The following is a 22504-nucleotide window of genomic DNA, read 5'->3' on the forward strand; positions in this document are numbered from 1 at the left end:
AACAAAAAACATTATATTATCAAAATTATTTTGTTTTGTAGAAGAGGTAAAGTAGACACGATATTAATTCCATATATTTTATGTGACTGACTCACTGTGGTATTTCGAGAAGGCGTATCATGAGTATATTTTTTTTGGATAAAAACATACAAAAATAATATCAAGCAAGTTATTCTCTCGTAATGTGAATGCCATTTAGCGAAACTGAATTATTTATCGAGATAGTCAAAGTGATATCGGGATATTCGATGTTTTTATTGTGATAAAAAGGCAACTTAGAATATCAAAATATTGGCGCTGTTTTATCTGGCATATCATTACATCACATTTCCACAAAGGTCGTCATTAAATTATGATGTATCATAACGCGCTAAAAATGAACAAAATTACTTGCATGGCTATACATTTGAGCCTTCAATATGAAATTGATCATTATGACAAGTATTTTATTAATTGCTTTGAAATGTCAAAAACACATATTAACGCCATTGACATTTAAGCATAAACGGTCATATTCTCCAATAAAGTTATGTTGCTCTAGAACTTGCAGGAAGCAGGCAGCAAATTGTCCCGCAGTTTTACAGAAGTTGTAGACGAAAGCATTTGTTTTTATTGTTATGCAACAACTTTAAAAATGTATTGAGTGTTGTGAAATTTATTTTTGTGTTCAGCCAGCATGGCTTTAAAGTGGTTAACCATCTTCATTGTTGTCAGCAATTTAAGTACAGGTGAGTAGTTTCTTTAATTAGGTAGAATGTTTTAATAAATGTACAGTTGTATTACATATTGTACTTTAAATTAGTATCATGGAAGTATTAAAATGATAATTCTTATTACATTTAAATTAGTCTATTAGAGTATCTACATCCCGATTACATTTGTTCCTTGTTTACTAGTATTTACTAACAATATTGTAGATTATCAATAACAAATCTAAAATGATTTTGCTGGAATATGCCTTATTAAGTTTATCATCGCCTAAGGATATTTATCATATGACGCTTAAGTTATTTGGCCCAGATTGCGCAAGCACGGTGCAAGATATATAAGTGATCAAACTACAGGGAAACCAACGCCATTATAATTTGTCTATTTAATATGTCTAAGCATTCCTAGAGAATGAATTTATGATAGCTATAAACGATTGAATTTTATTTCTTTGTATTATTAAATTTGCATTTTTAAATATGATTTTTAAATGTGAAGGCATTTTAAAGGTTAAGATTAACAAAACAATTATACAGAAATGTAAGTAATGAAATACGAAAATGTTTTGTTATCTATGGGAAAATCATTTCCTATCTTAAATATGGCAATAATTAAATATAGCCTAAAGTTTTATTTGTAATGATATAAAATTTTCAATAGAAATAACGGTCTGGAATACTTTTATTTATCAAATTTTACTCATGAAATATGGTGCTATATCAGTCACATATATTTCATACTTTCTTTTTTAAGATAAAAATGAAATATAAATATGAAAGTGGGCGGAGTCAAAACTCATATTTATTTTTAGGGACTTCTTTCGCCATTTTGTTTGAAAAATCTGATAAATACAACAATATTTTTTTGTTGAATTATGTTTTGAGAAATAAAATGGTCAAACTAAGGAAATAAATCCGAACACCAATATCTTCAATTCAGTTATTAACGCTGTACAGACGTTTAAATAGTTGTTTACTTGACGTCATAATGTAGCGCCAAAGATCGCGTGCAAAACAAGACGCAATAATATATTACTACGCGCTGTACACTTGCAGTTGCGTAGCAAGCAATGGGGTGTGTAACCGTTTTTCTTTGATAATGAAATTAAAGAAAAGCCTTAGGGTATTTTTCGTTTTTGGTGAAATATGCTATATATTTTCACTCAACATAATAAAATACCAAATATTTTCACTCGCCGCCCCCGCTCGTAAAATAATATGTGGCATTTTATCATGTTTCGTGATAATATATTTCATATTTCACTCAACGAAAATATATCCTCTTATTATTATATTTATTTTTTTATTTCAATTTGTATTTTGATATTGAGTACTATCTAGAAGCTATCATTTTTAATAAATTAAGTTGGATCGTTCTATTTTTTAAAAGGACTGGTATATAATAATCTAGTTGTACGATTAAACGATTGAAAAGTCCGCTATTTAAAATAAACAGACAAATTCCAGCTTAAGTGTACTAATGCATAACATAATGTGAATAATTAAGAGTGTTCATCATAACGTGATTATTTGGCTGACAAATGCCATATTAGACTGAGGCTGTGACACGAACAAAAAATATCAAGAAGTAGCGCGAAATTCTAAACGCGTCGTTTTATAAACCACTCGGACCAATAAAAACGAAGAATTAAAATCAACATTCAGAGTTAACCTGTTCAAAATGGCTTTCAAAAGTATTACTATGTGTACTGTCGGTTTCATAATGGCTTAGTTTATCAGCCAATCAAAATGTCCGAATCTCATCAAGGCCGACTTTTCTCGTAATGGCCGTGTTTCTTTCGCAATGACGAGATTTCTAGTCACACATTTGTAATGTCGTTGTGAACTTCACACCAGCCTTGCATTGAATGTTTTAAGGCGCCCCAAATTGCACAGAAAATTATTTAAAAGGTGAAAAATAAACATCAGCGGTAATATATCTCACACTGTTTTTCAAGTAGAGCTAGCAAAGAAAAAAATGAAAATAAAAATAAAAATAATAAAGTTACATTATACAGTGCGCCTTAGAAACAAATAATGTTTAAATTCTTTAAGAACGGCAAGAATGAAATTTACAATGTGCGGTTTTGGAGATTGTGATATGTGTGTTACATGAAGAAAGTTGCTATAAATGTGAAATAATGTGTCATAAAAGTAGCAAAATGTGAACAAAGTAGTATTTTGACTTCCATACAAAATACTTATTCACCATAACTGCACTAATTGCCAAAAAGTAACAGCTGAAAAAGAGGTGTTTTGCCAATGTGTAGCTTTTTGGATATTTAACATGTACATTTACATTAAAAAGCTTTTGAGAGATAAAAATAAAATCATATCTTGGTCATAATAGGCCTTTAATAAAATAATATATTTTTCATTAATTTATAATTTTGTTACCATTGTTTTTATAGCTCTCTATTGATATTTCTGGTTTCAGGAATTTTATAAACTCAATTTTTTATAAGCCAAAAGCATTTTGTTAATTCTTTGTTTGTCATATTTCAGTATATCTTCACTCTAAAGTTGTTTATAAACCAACGGAATTTCCATACTCAAGATGCTATGGAAATGATGAAAACAGAGTTACCTGTGAAAAACTAAATATCACTAAAGGTAGGTTGAGTAATTAACTAATAAAAAATGTTATTTAATATGTATAAACATTCCTTTTATTGCATGACAAATGCTTTAGAAGTTTTTCTGCAATATTATATTAACTATTGTACTTATTTAGCGTACTTTTGATACACAATTTGCATTAATAGATCATTTTTGCAGAATCTTTATTCATCTTCATATCGTATCAGCTACTTTGTTTTAATATATCACTTTGTTGAAAAGAATATCAAGTAACTAACTTGCTCATGAAAAAGTGGTAAAATTGTTTTGTTTGTAAAGCACACAATAATACATGTATGTATGGATAGTATCGCTATTAAGACCAATTTGGGGTCCTGGTAAAAGTGGTTTTATAATCGAGTCGGTCTTAATTTGGAGACCTATGCTAACCTTTACTATAATATGTATTCTGGAGAAGGAGGTATTCATTAGCGATCGGAATCATTGAAACGTAACTGTTTGAATAACATAAACCAATAAACATGAATTTAATTCAACAAAATGATGATCAGTTTATTAAAATTATCACATTTATGCATCATTTTATACAGTTAAAAAGACATCTAAAAGACATTTTTAATTTTCGACACTTTTCACAAGAAAATTTCATTTTGATCATTAGTTTAGTTGTTGAGTTCTGGTGATCCATTGCATACTCATTTTTGTTGGATGCATTATTCCCCCTACCCATCTAAGTGCTCATCCTTTTGTTTCAGGATTATCCAGACCTAAAAGTAAAAAAATAAATACGTTTTTTTTTAGTTCAAGTAAAAACGAATCGTATCTGTGATTGTTTCAATCTCTTTTGCCGTTTAAAACTTCATGAATCAACTTCATTTTTGTTCTAAATTAATTATTTTCCGTTCATGGTTCTAAATTTTATTTCAAAAGAAAATTGTTATCAAATTTGCAAAAGCGGTGAAAGTTCTTACTCCGAATTGTAAAATATCTATTTTCATTCAACATAGGCGAAATAAAATATCTATCCGAAAGTGTGTGGTGTTTTAACACATTGGTCGTCTTTCTTTGATACACATCAATCCAAAATAACAAGTAAAAAATTGCTGGGAAATGCAGCAATATGATTGTCACGGCGAAAAAACAACAAAAAAAAAAAAAACCAACCCCCACACAAAAAAAAAAAAAACAAAACAAAAAACAGTTAAATATATTGATAAGGTATCTCCAAATAGCATTGTTTTGAATTGACATGTTAACTTGTTCAGAAGGTTTTAAAATATCATAATCAAGTTACTTGTTACAAGAGCCATGTTTATACATGTATGTAGTAGAGCAGAATAATTATCATTCTTATGTACTGCATACCTCTCGAGTGAGATTTATCCACCTATGAAAGTTCATGTTGATATCTCAAAGGCCTTTGTAGTTATGCTCTGGACAAAATTACATATGAAAAATAACAAAGGGCAATAACTGAAAAATAATGCACGGTAGGTTAAATGTCTTGTGTGCTGCATTCCTCCTCAATGAGATCTATCCACCTAATAAGTTTCAAGTTGATACCTCTAACACCTTTTTGAGATTATTATTATTATCACTATTATTATTATTATTATTATATACCACATTTCTATAGCACTCTTTTCATAAATAATAAATGTTCAAGAGTGCTTTGCATAAATCCGAGAAAACATAATCACATATATATATAAGACATAATGAACAACATTAATTAAGTAAACCTATTAAACAATAATGATAATCTAAAACCAGTAAAGGATGGTAAGAAATACAGACACATTTAGTTTAAAATCAAGGCTCAATTAATAATAATTGAGATAAGCTCCGGACAAAAAGTATGAAAAATAACAAATCGCAATAACTAACAAAATATAAAGGGTATTATTCTTGCGCACAATATTCCTCCCCAATAAGATCTATCCACCTTTAAAGTTTCATGTTGACATTTCAAATACTTTTTCAGAGATATGCTCCACTCAGGTGAAAAATTTAGTATGGAAAATAACAAAGGGCAATAACTCAAAAATTATGAAGGGTAGATTTATTACTCTTTTGCACTTCATATCTCCTGAGTGAGATCTTTCCACCTTTGAAGGTTCATGTAGATATCTCAAAGGCTTTTGTAGTTATACCCTGGACAAAATTAAGTATGAAAAATAACTAAGGGCAATAACTGAAAAATAATGCACGGTTAGTTATCATCCTAGTGTGCTGCACTTCTCATCAAAAAGAGCTATTTACCTATGAAGTTTCAAGTTGTTACCTCTACCACATTTTTAGATATTCTCCGGACAAAAAGTAAGAAAATAACAAATGTCAATAACTCAAAAATTATAAAGGTTAGAGTTATCATTCTTTCGCACAACATTCATCTTCAAAAAGATCTATCTACCTATGAAGATTACATTGACATCTCAAAGTTTGTTTTTTTAGTTAATTTATGCTCCACTCAGGTGAAAAATTAAGTATGAAAAATAACAAAGAGCAATAACTCAGAATTTAGAAATGGTACAGTTATCACTCTTGCATTGCACACCTCCTGAGTGAGATCTATCCACATGAAGTTTCATGTTGATATTCAAAGGCTTTTTTGCTGTGGACAAAGATTGAGTTTGAAGAATAACAAAGGGCGACAATGAAATAAATATGCAGCGTAGAGTTATCATTCTTGTGCACTGCACTTTTCCTAAATATGATTTATCCACAAATGAAGTTTCAAGTTGATATCCACCTATGAAGTTTCAAATTGATACTTTTTTGAGATATGCTCCGGACAAAATTGTAGAGTGACGGACGGAAGGACAGACGGACGGATGGAGACTAATTCTATATCCGTCTTTTCGGCGGGGGGTAATAAACATTACTTGTTCATACTAAAGGAAACTCAGAATTTTGCTCACAAGGGTAACGTGACATGAATTCTGAATGAAGTTTGATGTTGTGGTAAAAACTGATTTAAGGACAAAAATTAAGTTATTTTACAACCTGGTATGGTGAATGTTAATTGTGAAACGCATATAGAAAAACCAAGTCTCATTTTAGAGAATTGCGCAAGAAAAATGAAATTATTAAACAAGAGGGCCCATGATGGCCCTGAGTCGCTCACCAGAAACAACTGTTTTTTCAGTGTTGGAAAATTTTTTTTCAAAAGAACTTGCTGAAAGGCAAGTCCAGCTCTTTCGGCAGTTCAGCTCGATCAACTTTAAACTTGCCCCTTTAGTAATATACTTTCACAACACTGATTGTTTTAGCTTTTTTTCTTCATAATAAACAATAGGACCACTAAGATGGCCCTAGATGAATCATCTAACCCATCATTTCATTATTCACACTATAAAAATTGTAATATTTTGCCCTAATATTTTGGAAAGGATTTGTTAAAATATGTATGTTGCAAGTGTGTTCCTATGAGACTATGTAGAATAAATGCAGAACAACTGACGCACTAGAGCAGGATTAATTTTGATTGGACAATTTTTTTCAAAAACTTTTTTGAATGAAAAAACACAAAAATGTCACATGCAAAACATGTAAGGTGTAGTTGTTTGAAGTTCACAGTTTGGGACAAATTTTTTTTTATACATTCTGTATGGTAACATAACTGTACCTCAAAAAAAGACAATAGGTCAAACATTGTAAAAAAATATGAAAAGTAGGCCAGTTAATATCAAAATTCAATTCAGCATCAGAAATTACACCCCTAGTCCAAATTTCAAGTCTGTATGTCAAGAACACAAGAATGAAAGTCAAATTGTATCAAAAATATCAAAAGTAGGTCAGTTGATCAGAATTTACAAAAATTACACAAATTACACCCATAGTCCAAATTTCAAGTCTGTAAAAGACAAAAAAAGTAGGTAAAGCGATATCAAATATATCAAAAGTAAGCCAGTTCATATCAAAATTCAATTCAGAAACAGAAATTAAACCCCTTGTCCCTTGTTAATTCAACAACAAAAAATGAAAAAATTACAATTTTTTACAAAATTCAATAAGAGAATTGAGCAGATAAACTCATCTTTGACAGTAAAGTACAGGAGAAACAAATTTTATGTTTCTTTAGGCCTATTTTTTTCCTGGTTAATGACCTACAACTGACCTTACAATGATGCAGTAGTCCGAATTCCAGAGCTGAAATATATTAACACATCATAAACAGGTCATGACCCAAGCCAATGAAATTTATGAAATTATTGCTGAAAATGTCTTATTTGGATAAAAGAATGAATATACTATGTACAGGAAACTGCATATGCTATTACAGGCAATGTAAACATGGTCTTTTCTATAAAAAAAAGAAAAAAAAAAGTTTTGTAATGACACTATCATTATATTTATACTGTGACCACGAATAGTGTTAAGAGTTTAAAACATAACATATCTACTTTGCGTGAAGTCAAAACACGTATATTTCATATTTATATTTATAAGGAGACTGTGTATCCATTGTCAATATTTTTTTATATTAATATTAGAGCTTAGAATATCTTTAAACTTAAATATAAAGAAATGCTAGTGCATTTAAGCTTTAGCTTTAACAGTACCAATCAAACTAATATGAGCAAACTTGATTAAAAACTACCCAAGAATGCTACAGACAAAGTTTGGTGATCATCCATCATTTGGTTCTGTAGAAGAAAATGTCTAAAGGTTTTCTATTTTAAGCCCTAGTGACCCCTAAAAGGGGCCAGTCAAATTAATATGAGCAAACTTGATAAAAGACTACCTAAGGATGCTACAGACAAAGTTTGGTGATCATCCATCAATTAGTTCTGTAGAAGAAGAAGTTTAAAGGTATTTCTATTTTTAGCTATAGCAGCCCCTACAAGGGGCCAATCAAATTAATATGAGCAAACTTGATAAAAGACTACCCAAGAATGCTACAGACAAAGTTTGGTGATCATCCATCAATTGGTTCTGTAGAAGAAGATGTCTAAGGTTTTTCTATTTTTAGCCCTAGTGCCAATCAAATTAATATGAGCAAACTTGATAAAAGACTACCTAAGGATGCTACAGACAAAGTTTGGTGATCATCCATCCATTAGTTATGTAGTAGAAGATGTTTAAAGGTTTTTCTATTTTTAGCTCTGCTGAACCCTAAAAGGGGCCAATTGAAATGACATGAGCAAATTTAAGTGTGACTATCACAAGGATGCTTCAGACCAAATTTTAGTTAAATCTGCCCAGCAGTTTCAGAGAAGAAGATGATTGTTGACGCATGGCGACGGACGACGGACGCCGGAGTATCCCCCTTTGATAGTAATAGCTCACCCTGAGCCTTCGGCTCTGGTGAGCTAAAAAAAAAAGACAATTTAAGTTCTTTATTGCAAATATAGAAACTTAGGAATGTAATGTTTAAAGACATTTTACACATGAAAAGATTCACTCCGAGAGAGACATAGATCCGACATGAGAACACATTAGTCAAAATATGTCGTCCCTTCGTGTTTTCGCATTTTCGCATTTTGAGGCGAAGACGCGAAAATATTTGGATGGCGTTAATCAGCCACCATACATAATCCATAGGCGAATTTCTCAAGCATGTCGAAAGGATGTCCGGAAATGTGTTAATATAAAACGCTGATATTTCGTGTGTTGATAAAAATACATGTACTGTTTAGATTCTATATGGTTTTGAAAAAAAAAATGTTTCTATGTAACTTTTCACGGAAATGGGCTGTACAATGATTACGTAAAAACAATAAAATGTCGGCTGTAGAAATCGAAAGGCATTTTGTCACGTGACTTTTGCCCATGCTACCGAAAACTACCCATCACAATATCACGGCGTTGAGACGCCGTGAAATAAATTGAAAGAAACATTGACACAATTAATCACATTCCTTTTAATCACAAACCGCTAATCTTATTGATAATCTCATCTACAGACACTTTAATTGATATTTTAAACATCTCTTCCGTGTACCGTAAATCGGTCACACCTTCATGTCGGTTGTCGTTAATTGTAAAATTATTTGTTGTTTGGAGATAATGAGTGATGTACAAGTTTGCGAGCAGGGTTTATTAGTGGTCGTTTTATTGGATCCCTTTTGTATTGTTAAGTGAGAATTTTAACCTTTAAAAGCGGTCGTAATACGTAGTAACAGGTTGGTCGTTATTTCGGGCCTTACGACCATTGAATTATATAGGCAAAAAATTGGGACCGTACAAAAGCGGTCGTTATATCAAATTGCCCAATATTTAGGGTCGGTCGTAAATCATGACGTTACTGTATAATATAAACATCACAGAACTGACATTTTACTGGGGATGTCTGTACACGTGTATATATAATATAATTATTTCCAAATATTTTCATAAAAAAAAAAAAAAAAAAAAAAAAAAAAAAAAAAAAAAAAAAAACCAAAGCAACAACAACAATGAACAAAACTTTTCTCTTTGAAGTGAGATATAATCTATCTCCACTAACACAAATACATATAATACGTTATATCAAACATTCTACTGATACATGTAACAGCGCATATTTGAACAAAATTAATCAGCTATGTAACACCGCACTTGAGGGCCAAAGGCACTTTGGGGTCCACTTTATCCCAAAGTGCGTTACACAAGTATATATGCCTTTTTAACATCAGACAAGGGACCGCATTTTGGGGTCATAAATATTTGATCAATAAAATTGAAATTTCATGATAACGTTTTGAAGGCCCATTAGGCTTTTTTGTATTTCTCGAAAACTTTAATTTTGTTGTACATCTATAGGTATTCTGCTTTGGCAAAACGTACAATTATAGTGAATTAGCATTTTATATGGAAGGCAAAAAAGTCAAGGAGGAAACTCTTTGTAATAAGATTCCCTTTTTTAAAAAAAGCCTCTGGCAATCGGTTGTTACGGAGCTAAAACACACCTCAAATTTGTTGATAAGCTTAATAGTTTATTTGTAAAGAAAACTAATTGATAGTGCGTTCGAGAAACTTGATATTTCAACAGAATATTGCGATGGAGTATATAGTTCTTTGGAAAAGAACATCAACTGCATTTTATTACATCCATGACATATGTAAAATAGGTTCAATATGGCACCAAAAGTTATCAAGTAAATGGCTGACAGAACAGGATATGTTTCGAAGCATCTTTTATTTTTAGGAAAACATTCACAATTTAGTTACTATATACTTTGTTATATGGATACAATTTTTTTTTAAATATTTCAAAAGGTAAAATTAATTAAACACTAATCACTTAAGCATCAAACACATTTCTATTACTGCTACATCAGAATTAAAATGACACTTAGTAGAAAAATCTGGAAACAAAGTGATCCCTCGGAAGCATTAATCTAAAAAAACTTACATGAAAATTGCAGTTTCGGTTTGATTGAGGATATACATGAGGGATAATGAATAATTGCAACATCCCTCACGTCCCCTAGCACCAGCTTGAGAGGCAAGATTGATTTGTATAAGTATCGACCGTCATCTTGAACTCCAATTCCAATATTTCATGTCGCAGATCGACAATATGTCAGTCCTCAGTATTTAAGCAAAACTCGGTTGATACACTCATAACTCTGGAACCCAAATTGCATTAATATGTAGAATATTTAAACGTTTGAGTCCAAAGTGCGATGCGAATTGTAATGTACTTTGGGATCAGAGCCTAAAGTGCATTAAACCCCAAAGTTCGGTGTTACTCAGCTATTTTTTATTAGTTATACAATATGGAAATAGTTATGGACATTTAAACGTACTAAATGATTCATAATAAATGTGAATTGATTACAATGATTGCATGAACTACTAGGAGGCAAAAAAAGACTCGTTAGTCTTATATCAACACTGACATTTATAAATATCAAAATTTGCAAGTATTAATACCACCAAAATAATCTTGATATATTGCTTTCATTTATTTTATCTCTTTTATCTAATTATCAAATGGGCTATAACAGGTCTCGCTTTACGTATTCTCCTCGGACATTTTTTAGACCTTTCTACTGTCACATATATGTTACAAACTTTAGTCCAACTAAACGGTCTTTACTGGCAAATATATTAACAATACACGCAAACTTAACAAAACTTACCAAACTTTTTAGGCGTTTTTTTAGCGATTTCCGTTTTTCTTCTAATTTTACATATTATTAAGTTTATAAAATTTTTAGGCAAGTAATATGTTTAGTATAAAACAGTTTGAAAGTTATTATAACCAGCCCACAAGAAGCAGGGTTCTATTTTTAATTAACGGTTTAACTGTCGAATCAACTGTCAGAAATCTTTATCAGAAACTTTTATCACAACACAGTTCCTCCTTTCTTGAGGAAAAATGAAACTTACCCTATTAATTTACAGCAGACCTTTCTTTAGATTTTAAAAAACCACTGCGATTTTTCAATGAAAATTGAGGGAACAAACGTACATTAATATCGGTTGGCAAAACTTCCCAATCTTTAAAAGACAACACAATTCTTTTATTCGAGGAAAAATGAAACTTACTTTATAAATTTACAGCAGACTTTTCTTTAGGTTTTATGTAGCCACTGTGATTTTTCAATGAAAATTAACAAAAAAATTTTTTTATTTGGAAACATGACAGGGTTACCATAAATTTACAGAGTTTTGTCTTTAAATTATATAGGGCCCTTTTGATTTCTAAAAAATATATACGTAAAAAATTTTACCAAAAGTTATTTAATTTTTTAAGGGCTTTTTGTTCCTTCATTTTACAAAGGCAAAGAAGGAAAATCTCAATTTTAATACATATCTTATTTAAACTTTGCATGATCAAAGAGAATTATATTGAATTTTTTAATGAAAAACAATTGGAGGCCATTATTCCAGTGTTTTGGTTATCTGTTGCTAAATGTTTTGCTCGGTGAAGGTCTTTTTCAAGAACAGATAACTCGTATCCGCAGAAAACGACACCTTACTTGTTCAGAGCTTACTTCAATCTCCTTCATGGATAAAGATTGCAACATATATCTATATTTGGTTTTGCGAAATAATTGTAGATTTCTTGGAGTTACGCTTCCTTTTTTTAACCAAAATGCAGAAGGTTTACTTCTTGAAGCAAATAAAAATGTATGCTAGATAGAATTCCTTTAAAGCTGCATAAAATAAATATGTAAAAATATTTTGCCGGCGGCTTAAAAAACAAGCATTCTACAATTTCCTTTAATAAAGCAAAATATGATTTGAAATGAAATAAGGTATCCTTATCTATGGTTATATTTTCCTGAAACTGACATAAACATGTAATAACTCACTTTAAGAGGCAGAGAACTCAGAAAGAAAAAAGTGACCCTAATTTTTTTGTCGTGAATCTGTATGAATTATGGCACTCTTTAATCATGCAAAGTGCAAGAACATCTTGTCACTAGTTAAAAAACTATATTTATTTGAACGGAACAGAGACTTCCGCGTTATTTGACTTTTCAGTAATGATATTGTTTATGTTCTCTCACATTCTAAAGGGAAGCGATTTGCGATTTGTTAAATGATTTTTTCATCTCAAAATTAAGCTGAATGGTGTTTAGCTAGAAAAAATATAATCTTTACTTTTTATCTTAATCTTACCCAGTAAATGCTTGTGAATGATTAAACAAAGACATGCATGCGCATAGAAACATTAGAATTGTTGTTATATATGTATGAAGACATTAATTCAAGAAATCATTTCAAAATTGAAATATTTCTGCTGTACCTTTTCTTTTAACAGAAAGACAAGATAAAGAGAGCAAATGGCCACCAGGACCATATGCTGTACCAATGTCAAAGTATGGCTGCCCGGAGTCACAGACTCGGGGTTGGTTTAAAAGCTTTATGAAGGGTAACATGACAGGATTAAGTAACGATTCTGAAAGTAACTTCGAAGTATCGGACTACTTCAAGACGCCATTTCGAACAAAAACATTTTCGCTATATTTTTGTGTGAAATTCCGAAATGATTCCACACTTGATACGGAACAATGGATTCCAGGGAATTACAGTATTTATAAGATCGGACCGTCGTGTCCTAAAGGTATGTATTAGTTCTCGAACAATAATATAGGATGTTATTGGTGGTGGTCATGCTAAAGATTTTGTACGTTCAAATATCACTTTCAACACTGCAATATTCCAAATATTTGTTTGTGTACATTTTTCCCTCTCTCCAATTGTTATCTAATCATTTATTTTTCAATAACACCATTTACTTTATAATTCACCAATATGGCAATAAGCTGATATTATTTCTCCTTTTAACGTCCAATAAACACACACATATATTTATATCTTTATATTTCTAGAATTTGAGGACTCCAACAGAACACTTCCTGTAACTGATGTTGTGTTGTCTGGTCATGTTCCAAATGTTGAAGTACTAGAAGGTACGGTGTGTGTGTGCGCGCGTACGCACGCGTGTATGCGTGCGTGATGCAATTAATTGTTGATTAATTTAAGCAATATTTGTTTCAAAGTGTCCCTTCAAACATAAGCTATTAATATCATGTGTACGGAAAGAGCGGACACCTAACGAAAAAAAGTAGCTTAAATACAGTTGATTTTCTGTCTTTTTATATGGCATCACACCTTGGTAGATCTTTTAGTGAAAAGAGGATTTGGTAGGGTGTCAATTATAATCGCTTTGACCACAAAATAATTGCTGTGTTCACTGTTTTTAGTTTAACTTTGCTTTCGACATACATGTATGTTAATTCTTAATGGCTAAGAATATATACAGTAAAAAATAATCTGTTTCATTTAAGGGCAATCGGAAGAGTTCATCAACATTTCAACGTGTATAAGAAATATTGTTAACAACACGGAAGACATTCAGTCGAATGTAACATTCAAAATGTTGGAAACTGACTTCATTCTTGAAAAGGCAAGCTTTCTTTCTGATTGTATTATCTCTAATATTGAGAAATAAATTTAATGTTAAAGAAACTAAATTAATATAAAAGCTAATCGACTTAACTGAAATTTTGGCATTGTTGAGAAAGCAAGTGTAAGCAACATGGTCTAGTGAATACCTACTGTAAAATTTGTTCACTCCATCTTGAAATAAACAAGAGTACAATGAAATCTTAGTCGTAAAGTAAAATGTACAATGGTGTCATGTACATGTATTTAATGATGCATTTGTTTGTTTGAATTTTAACTTAACACATACTATTTGGTCGTAATCTCTATGGTCGGTCCAAGTAACAGGGTTCCCAGGATAACTGACCGGTATTTACTTAAATTCTTCCCCGGAAATAATCGACTGCTTACTACACAAGAGATCTGAACCCGTGCTGAGATACAAATGAACATTAGACTCAATAACACGGAAAATTTCACCTTGCCCACGAAGCGACCCCAAATCCATTGTTTTCCCTTTTGAGCTTAGCATGCCGTCTCACTTGACATAGATCTTGTTATCTTGTTTGTATTAATTGAAAACAAATGTTCGATTACATTATGCGTACTACTTCATTATGACAGGACCCAGAGGCAAATTGCTCCCAGTTTAACGTATCTACAGTGATTCCGGGACAAACACATTGTTTTTACAACCCAAAAGGTATGTTTATTCAAAGATGTAGTTTCAACAGAAGCAATAGATCATGTCATAGGCACTTTGAGACGTTGCATGTAATTACTTTTTGATATTCTTAACAATTTACTTGTATTTTGTTCATGAGTATTAAGTATTCTATCACTTTTGTGCTGAAATAAGAGTCAAGAGTCTGTATTTTCGCAATAAAAAATGTCCATTAAAATGTGTAGTCTTTTTTAGCATATCTTATGCCTGATCACTATATTTCTATATTAGAAGATGTAATAATATTAATCATAATTAAAGTAACATAAAAACTTTAAAAAGCGGTGTAGGCTTAAAAGCAATTCTATTAATAAGTGCACTATAAGTGATAAATTAATGGTTGGAAGTTTTATACTATGGACAAAATATATCTTATACTAGCATTCCAAATCAGTTGTTACCTGGTTAGAAAGTGTCTGCGATAAAGTTACAAAAGTTTATTTTATTGTCTTCAGTCCAGCAATTTAATTACCGACAGGCAACAGGTAGGACTCAATAATATTTTTTGATCTTTTATAAAAGTGAATCCGGTACGAAGTACAATATAATTTTGACAATTAGATAAAATGTTTTGCATACTACTCAGCTCTTAATGATTTATCAATTTGCTTATCAAAGCTCTCTTTCTTTCTTATCATAGCACATCAATTAAAATAGTTTTATCAAAATTAATTATTCATAAAGTATTAAGTGGCTTGCTACATGCCAGTAAGCGTATCATTTAGTAACACCTAAAACAGAATAAAATCAAACAAAAAATGATGTACCAAAGCAACTACAAAATCCAATGTTGTTTGTGAAAAAAATATAATAACAAAGTTAAGTTAAATTTTCTTTAAATGGCAATATATACATTTATGATAAAAGTTAAAATTTGCTTTTTGTAAAACAAGTATGAGTATGTTTCGTTTCTGAACTTCAGAGTTGATTCTTCAACAACAATATCTCTCCAAATTTCATCAAGGTAAGAATTGATATTGATATCATGTCTTGAAGATGTGCATAAAACACATTTACAAGCTATTAAAATGCCTTCAGCTTTTGTCTTCTGTTGGAAAATCAATTTTGTGTTGTTTCAAAATAAGTAATTCAGTTATTTTATTTCGGAAAAGTGATATTTTCAATGTTAAACCTTCTTCAGAACAGCGTACTAAGAGATATTTATAACGCGCCTCTTAGAATAGAAGATCGGAAAACAAATCGTCCGGGAGGGCCGGTAGATTAGAGGTATCGAGGGGTTTCCTTAATGTAGATTGCCGTTGGCAAATTTAATTTTTCACCTTAATACTTTTGATTTGACAATTATATGAAACGATTTATCCAAAAATAACATTTTAACCTGTAGAAAAGCTGAAGGCCGCTTTCTTTCTTCAATATTTTGCAAACTATTACTAGCTCTAAGATAGGGCAATGTATAGCTTTTACGCTATTATAAGGGTACAACATTTGTTAGCATATTCGTCCAAATTGAAAATAGAAAACTGAATGGTAATTTGAATATCATATACGTGTAATTTGTTTTTATTTTAGAGACTGATTTTGAATTGTTCTTCATTGACTGTCAACATTCATTTGAGGTCGTTATGATTGAAGTCACTGCTTCAAGTTTAGTAAGTATACTGGTGTCACAAAAAATTTCTTATTCAACTGAAATTGCATTTATTTTGTCAGGCATTTTTCAAATAATTTGTCCACATGCTGTAGGTTATGATGTTTTACAAGAACGTCTTCCTGAATTCGTATTAAATATCCAATACGATATGCGTCTTGCTCAGAGCTATCTAATTACAGTAGTGAAAATAAAACAAAATATGCCTTATGCAACCGAAAATTAAAGCTATTTTAAATTCGCTGACCATATACTGTAAGTAATGATGCTTTACAAGAACGTCTTCCTTAATTTGTATTGTTACTGCCCAATAAGATATACGCCTTGATTCAATCTGGTAATTTGTCATTTCATACCAGTGAAAATAAAACAATTTGTAAAGCAATAGGCTTGTTGTTTTTTTCGATTGCATTTGTATTTTCAAATATTCTATTGCTGGTCGGCTCTTTAAAGTACGAGACTTAAAAGGTGTTGGATCTGGCGTTTGCTAAAGAGAAATGTTTTCTTGCAGGAAAATAAGTATTTCAAATGTTTTGTCAATGATGCACCATGGAATTTACAGGAATCACCACTTTGTAACATTGAAAACGGTACTCTTCCTGGAATAATATATCTAAGGTAATGAACGTATACATTTATATAGAGGATATTTGTTTAGTTCAGTGTAAGATCGGAATATATTTCACCGAGTGAGCACCAAAAGGTATATTTCACGAGTGGCGCCGCCACGAGTGAAATGTGAACTTTTGGTGTTCACAAGGTGAAATATATTTCGATCTTACACTAAACGAAACAAATTTTCTTTTTATTATATGCAAAGACACGTTTTAAAGAGACATTAAACCTAATACTGAATGAAAAGAGCGCCAAATAATAACACAACGTGACGTCATTTACGACGTCACGTCATCAAGTTGGTTCCCAGTACTGTGCACGCTGGTATTTCACTGAAACAACGTAAGGGGCTTAAATTCAAAACAGTGAAATTACCAAAATGATAATTTCACTGCTTAAAACGGTGAAATTACCAGTTTTATATCACTGATATATTTCTATAAACCACCGTAAAGCATGTAATAAATTTATCTAATAAGTTATAGTATCTATATGCCATCGTTTGAAAATGATATACTGCAGACATTTATACATGATTTTCTTCATTTACGTATTAAAATTTAATTTAATGACAATTTGTTATTTTTTTAAAAAATTGGTTTTAACCCGAAATTAAATACATGGCAATTTAACTTTGTCGTTGATAAATGCTATTTTTATTGAAAATAATTAACCTTTTCCAAAAGTTAAAAGTCCCCACGATTTTACTTTGATCATAAAACTTAGAATTTTTCACAAACACCGTGTTTTAAAAAAATATGACAAAAGATGTATGAAAGTAAAATTGAGTTGTTTTTTCTTTAATTTTTTAATCAAAAAATAAACAAAATAAATCTTGGGCAAAGCAAAAATTTAATTTTGTTTTATTTTTTATTTTAAAAAGGATATTCTAAAAAAAATTTTAAGTTCAGTAGAAAAAGCAAATCAACTAAATAATTGTTAATTTAGATAATAAAATCTTGAATGATCATTTTGCAGGAGAACACGTGGTCGGTTTTTCCAAAATTTGCTTTTAAAAAAAAACAAAAACCCTTTAAAACATTCATTTAAGGTTACATATCGGGGTATGGGAAAAACCCGTAGTACAATGTATTTAAAAAAAAGGGGAAAAATTTTTATAATTAAAAGATTTATTAAGGGTGACTGACCTTTAAAAAAATGAAAAAATAAAACAATACAAAAAAAAATTTAAAAAATGAAAAAAAAACGTTATTGTTTAAATTCGGGAACAAAAACAATTATGGAAATTTCTTTTTTGGCCACGAGGGAAAATTGTTTTCTTTTTTACCCCCGGGGTTAAAAATGTAAAATAAAATCACAAATGTGGTAAAATTTTTCTGTTATTTTTAAATTTTTACTTGTTTCACTTCCCATTTGCATTTTTGTTTAAAACCTTTGATTTTTGGAAAATATATTCCATATCCCTTTTTTAATAATAAGTTTTTGGTATGATAATATATTGTATAGTTTCAGTGGAAATATTTTTTGAACTTGTTAACTGAATGAATGTTTGGTTCTTTTCAGTTTGTATTCAATTTTGGAAATAAGAGATCCATATTTTTTTTTGTCTTTTTAACATAATATAATTATGTAAGTCATGCATTTCTTTTGATGACTATTTCTAATATTTCATCTTTTCATACTTGCAGACAACGACGAGCTATGCTTTGACAGTATTGAAATAAACGACAAACTAGCACCAGGCAGTCAGATTGCTGTTTCTTCTGCGCACCCAAGACAAATACCTTCAAATACCAAGTACATAGTAACTGGTTGGATTCATGACACTACAGACCTGACACCTTGGATTTTGGTATGCCAAGTTCATTTTAAATAACTTACTTTTAAAGAAGGGCCCTTTTAAAAAGGGGGTTTAATATTTTTTTTCTCGACTTTTTTCAAAAAAAGGGGGAAAGGGCTTTTGTGACAAAAGGGAATAGGGCTTGGGCCGTCAATTTTGGGTTCCATTTTTTTAACGGCAAATGGGCTCGCAAAAAGATTTGGGCACTTAACAACTTAAAAACAAGGCTTTAATATATGTTTTTTTTAAAGGGCCCTTTTAAAACTCTCAAATAAATTTTTTTGAAAATAATTATAAACCCTTTTTTTAGCCCTTTTTCCCAAATTTTTCATTATCCAGGTTTTTATTTATCTATCAAGCAGAAAATAGTCAAAGCACGTTTGGAAATTCCCCGAAAACTTTTTTAGGTGTTTTTTTTGTATTCTTCTTAAAACTTTTTAAACCCTAGGGCGTGACTAGGGTTTTGTTTTGTCAAAAATAAAAGTAAAAAAACCCTATTGTTAAAAAATGAAAAAAAACCCGTTTACAAAATTCGTTGCTGATTTTTTTTTGGTTTCCCTTCACTGGGGTTGATTTGATTATCTTTGCCCGAAATAAAAGGTTTTGGGGTATTTATTTCCCCAACAATTGTGACATGGGGCCCATTTTTCAGTTTACTTTTTTTGCAGGAAAAGGATCAACTAAAAGAATCCCAGATTTTGGAAATTGTCACTGTATATCATATGTGAGAAGCACCATGACAAAACCAACATAGAGCATTTGCAACCAGGATGGATCCAAACCATATTTTAAAATCATTTTTAAATATTTTTTTATATTTTATTTTTAGAAACAATACTAGTAATAAACTGTCTGTATTGTTATTACTTATTTTGTCCCAAAATCTTTTCTTTTGTAAATCAGCAATTTTTTACATTTCTATCGATTATGCTGGACATTATATTAAATATCATTACAAAACTATTTCCCGCTTAAATTGAATGTTTCAGTAGATTAGTATTACTGCCGTTAAAACAAAGCAGTATATTGATGCTATTTTCAAATTGATTTGTGGTTGGGTCTGTTATTCTTCAATAAGTGATTGAAATGATAAAAGTGCTGCACGAAACTTTATGTCTCTTATAAAATTACAATAAATATATTGATTTATCATCTTACTAAATACTACTGAAATATTATAAGTTTAAGTTACTCTTGTGCTATTTTTGATTTAAAAAAAAATCTATTTATTCCGGGCGAAACTAAATGAATCAACCGTTTTTTTTTAATTATAACTAATTGCAATTGTCCAAAGTGATGTTTTATTTGCACTGTTTAAATTGACTACTTACATTAGATTTACTTGTGATTCATTATTTCAGGAGTTTAGGATATTTCCACCTGAAAATTGGTGGAATATAGATCAAGTGTTTGTACTTCCGAGACCAATCAAAACAAGATACGTAAAATTCAGTGATTCATTTGAAAAGCCAGTTAACCAATCTAGATGTCTTATTTTCAAATTGTTTGGCTGTAAATTGACACGTAAGTAGACAATGCATACTTCTCTACGTGACTTTGAATTACCAGATTAGTGGATTACAATATGAATTTCTCCACGCAAGTTGTCTTAATAAAAGAACACATGTCAATGCTTGTGATAAAATCTATTGTTATAGAAATAAAATGTCAGAGTTGGGGTCTATGCAGTTTTTTACCATTGATTGATTGTACACTATCAAATACGGCAATCATGTACGTTTACTGTAGTTGAAACCTCTTTAGTTACGTTTGAAAATATGACAATGACAAACAAGATCTACAGGGGAGGGGGCGTTCAATGAACGCAACTCCGACACGAAATTAACAACACCAAAAAACACCTGCAAAGGGGCCCGCAGGGCCCCAAAACCAAAAAAAGGACAGGGGGCCCGGGCCCAAACACCGGGTGTATGGGTTTTCTTTTAAAGATACATAAAAGGAAAAAAATATACTAAAAGGAAAAAAAAAAAGGGTATGGAAAATTTAAAAAAAAAACTTTTTATTTACCAAAAAAAATACAAAGCCCTTTAATTTTGAAAAAGTAAGGGTCAATTATCAAAAACCTTTTTTTAAAATTTAAATTTTTTATCAAATTGGGTTTTTAAATGAGAAAGGATATATATTTCTTCCCCTGGGGAAAAAAGGGGATCACTGAATCAAACAAACGGGAGCTCATCTGACATGGTACCCCTTGATCCAAAAAATTGCGGGCAGGAGAAAACGGGCTTTGGTTTGATGAAGATTTTTGGGTTTAGGAAAGTAACCCCGCTGTTTTTAGTTCAAATACCCCCGTTTTAGAGTTGCCCCGGGTTTTAAAAGAGGACAGAATTTTTCTTATTTCTAAAAATGGGGAAATCCCTCTTTTTGGAATAATGAAAAAGGGGCTAAGTTAACGAACGGCAGTCATGGTTTGCTAAAAACCCAAAACAGAGGTACGAGTACAAAAAACATATCAGCATAAAAAACAGTAATTGTCCCATGCATCGGTTTTGATATTATTGAAAAAATGTATAGTTTGAAACAAAAAACCTGCAGACATTAAAATTTGCTGTGGGCTGTATTTATTACTTTCGTAAATTTTCATTATGAATGGCCCATTAATTTTGTCACTGATCAAAAAAAGTAAAACAAACCGTTTTTTAACTTGCGAAAAAAACCCCTGGGTAAAAAAAAGTCCCCATGAAAATGGGTTTAAAAAAGGGGTAGCCGACCACCCGGACTCGAAAAAAGAGAACCCCTTTAAATTTTCGTTTTTTTTTTTATTTAAATAAATAATGGGGGAAATTTTTATTTTGGGAAAAGGGTTTTTGTTCCAAAATTTTTTTTTTCTAGATAAGTTTTGTTTTCTTTTTACACGCAGTAATATGGCTCGTTGCCGAAAAGCCAAAAAAAAGAGATAAAATTTGTATTTTTTGGGAAACGTACAATATTTTTGAAAACCCGACTCTACTTTTAAACCCTTTACTCAGTTTTCCCCCTTTAGTGACCCTTTTTTGGGCAATTTTAATACAATGGGGTTGACAGTTTTAAAACACGTCAGTTTGGGCCCAAAATTTATTTTTTTCAAAAAGTATCTTTTTTAGAGGACGTTTTCATTACCTGATCATTATAAATTGTAAAAAAACAAAACAAATCAAACAACGTTTTTCATGTTCGTTTATCTTTTCCGTTATACTGTTTCCAGTGTAATTTTTATGTTTAATATTTAATTTATTTCTTGAATTCTTTTTTGGTATGAGCGACGAAATATATATATCAAATAAAAAGATACATACATGATTTTTTATCCGATTCAATTTGTTGCTTACTCCAAAAATTGACCTCTGCAACCTTCTCAATTAACGCTTCATCATATTGTTTTCCAGATCAAAATTGAGACGGTGTTTCTCTGGTGAAATACTTCTTATTATGTTTTAGAGTTGCGATTTTCCTACAGAAGCCGTTGCCAGGGGCCTTTGATGGTACTTTGCACTCAATAATACTGTCTATGAATTGGCCCAATCAAACCGAGCCTGCAACATTATCAAATTTGCCATTTGTTTTGGGAGTTCTTATAGTATTTTTATTTTCACTATTTTATTTGTATTTTCAGTGTGCACTCGTTATTAAAACATCAC

General features: G+C 30.8%; 1 protein-coding gene across 1 annotated transcript; it reads left to right on the forward strand.

Annotated features, from left to right (window-relative positions):
* Positions 1–522: 522 nt before the first annotated feature.
* Positions 523–20398, forward strand: LOC132744195 (uncharacterized). The gene is made up of 13 exons (XM_060732821.1): positions 523–728; positions 3213–3320; positions 12991–13293; positions 13562–13642; positions 14021–14139; positions 14742–14820; positions 15297–15326; positions 15764–15805; positions 16372–16451; positions 16962–17068; positions 18044–18073; positions 19696–19720; positions 20228–20398. Exons 1-13 carry the CDS (start codon positions 677–679, stop codon positions 20396–20398), a joined length of 1227 nt encoding a protein of 408 aa, XP_060588804.1. The 5' UTR covers positions 523–676.
* Positions 20399–22504: the final 2106 nt, after the last annotated feature.

The sequence above is a fragment of the Ruditapes philippinarum genome, unplaced genomic scaffold (assembly GCF_026571515.1).
Source record: "Ruditapes philippinarum isolate M1 unplaced genomic scaffold, ASM2657151v2 ctg2967_1_1_1_1, whole genome shotgun sequence".
Classification (NCBI taxonomy): domain Eukaryota; kingdom Metazoa; phylum Mollusca; class Bivalvia; order Venerida; family Veneridae; genus Ruditapes; species Ruditapes philippinarum.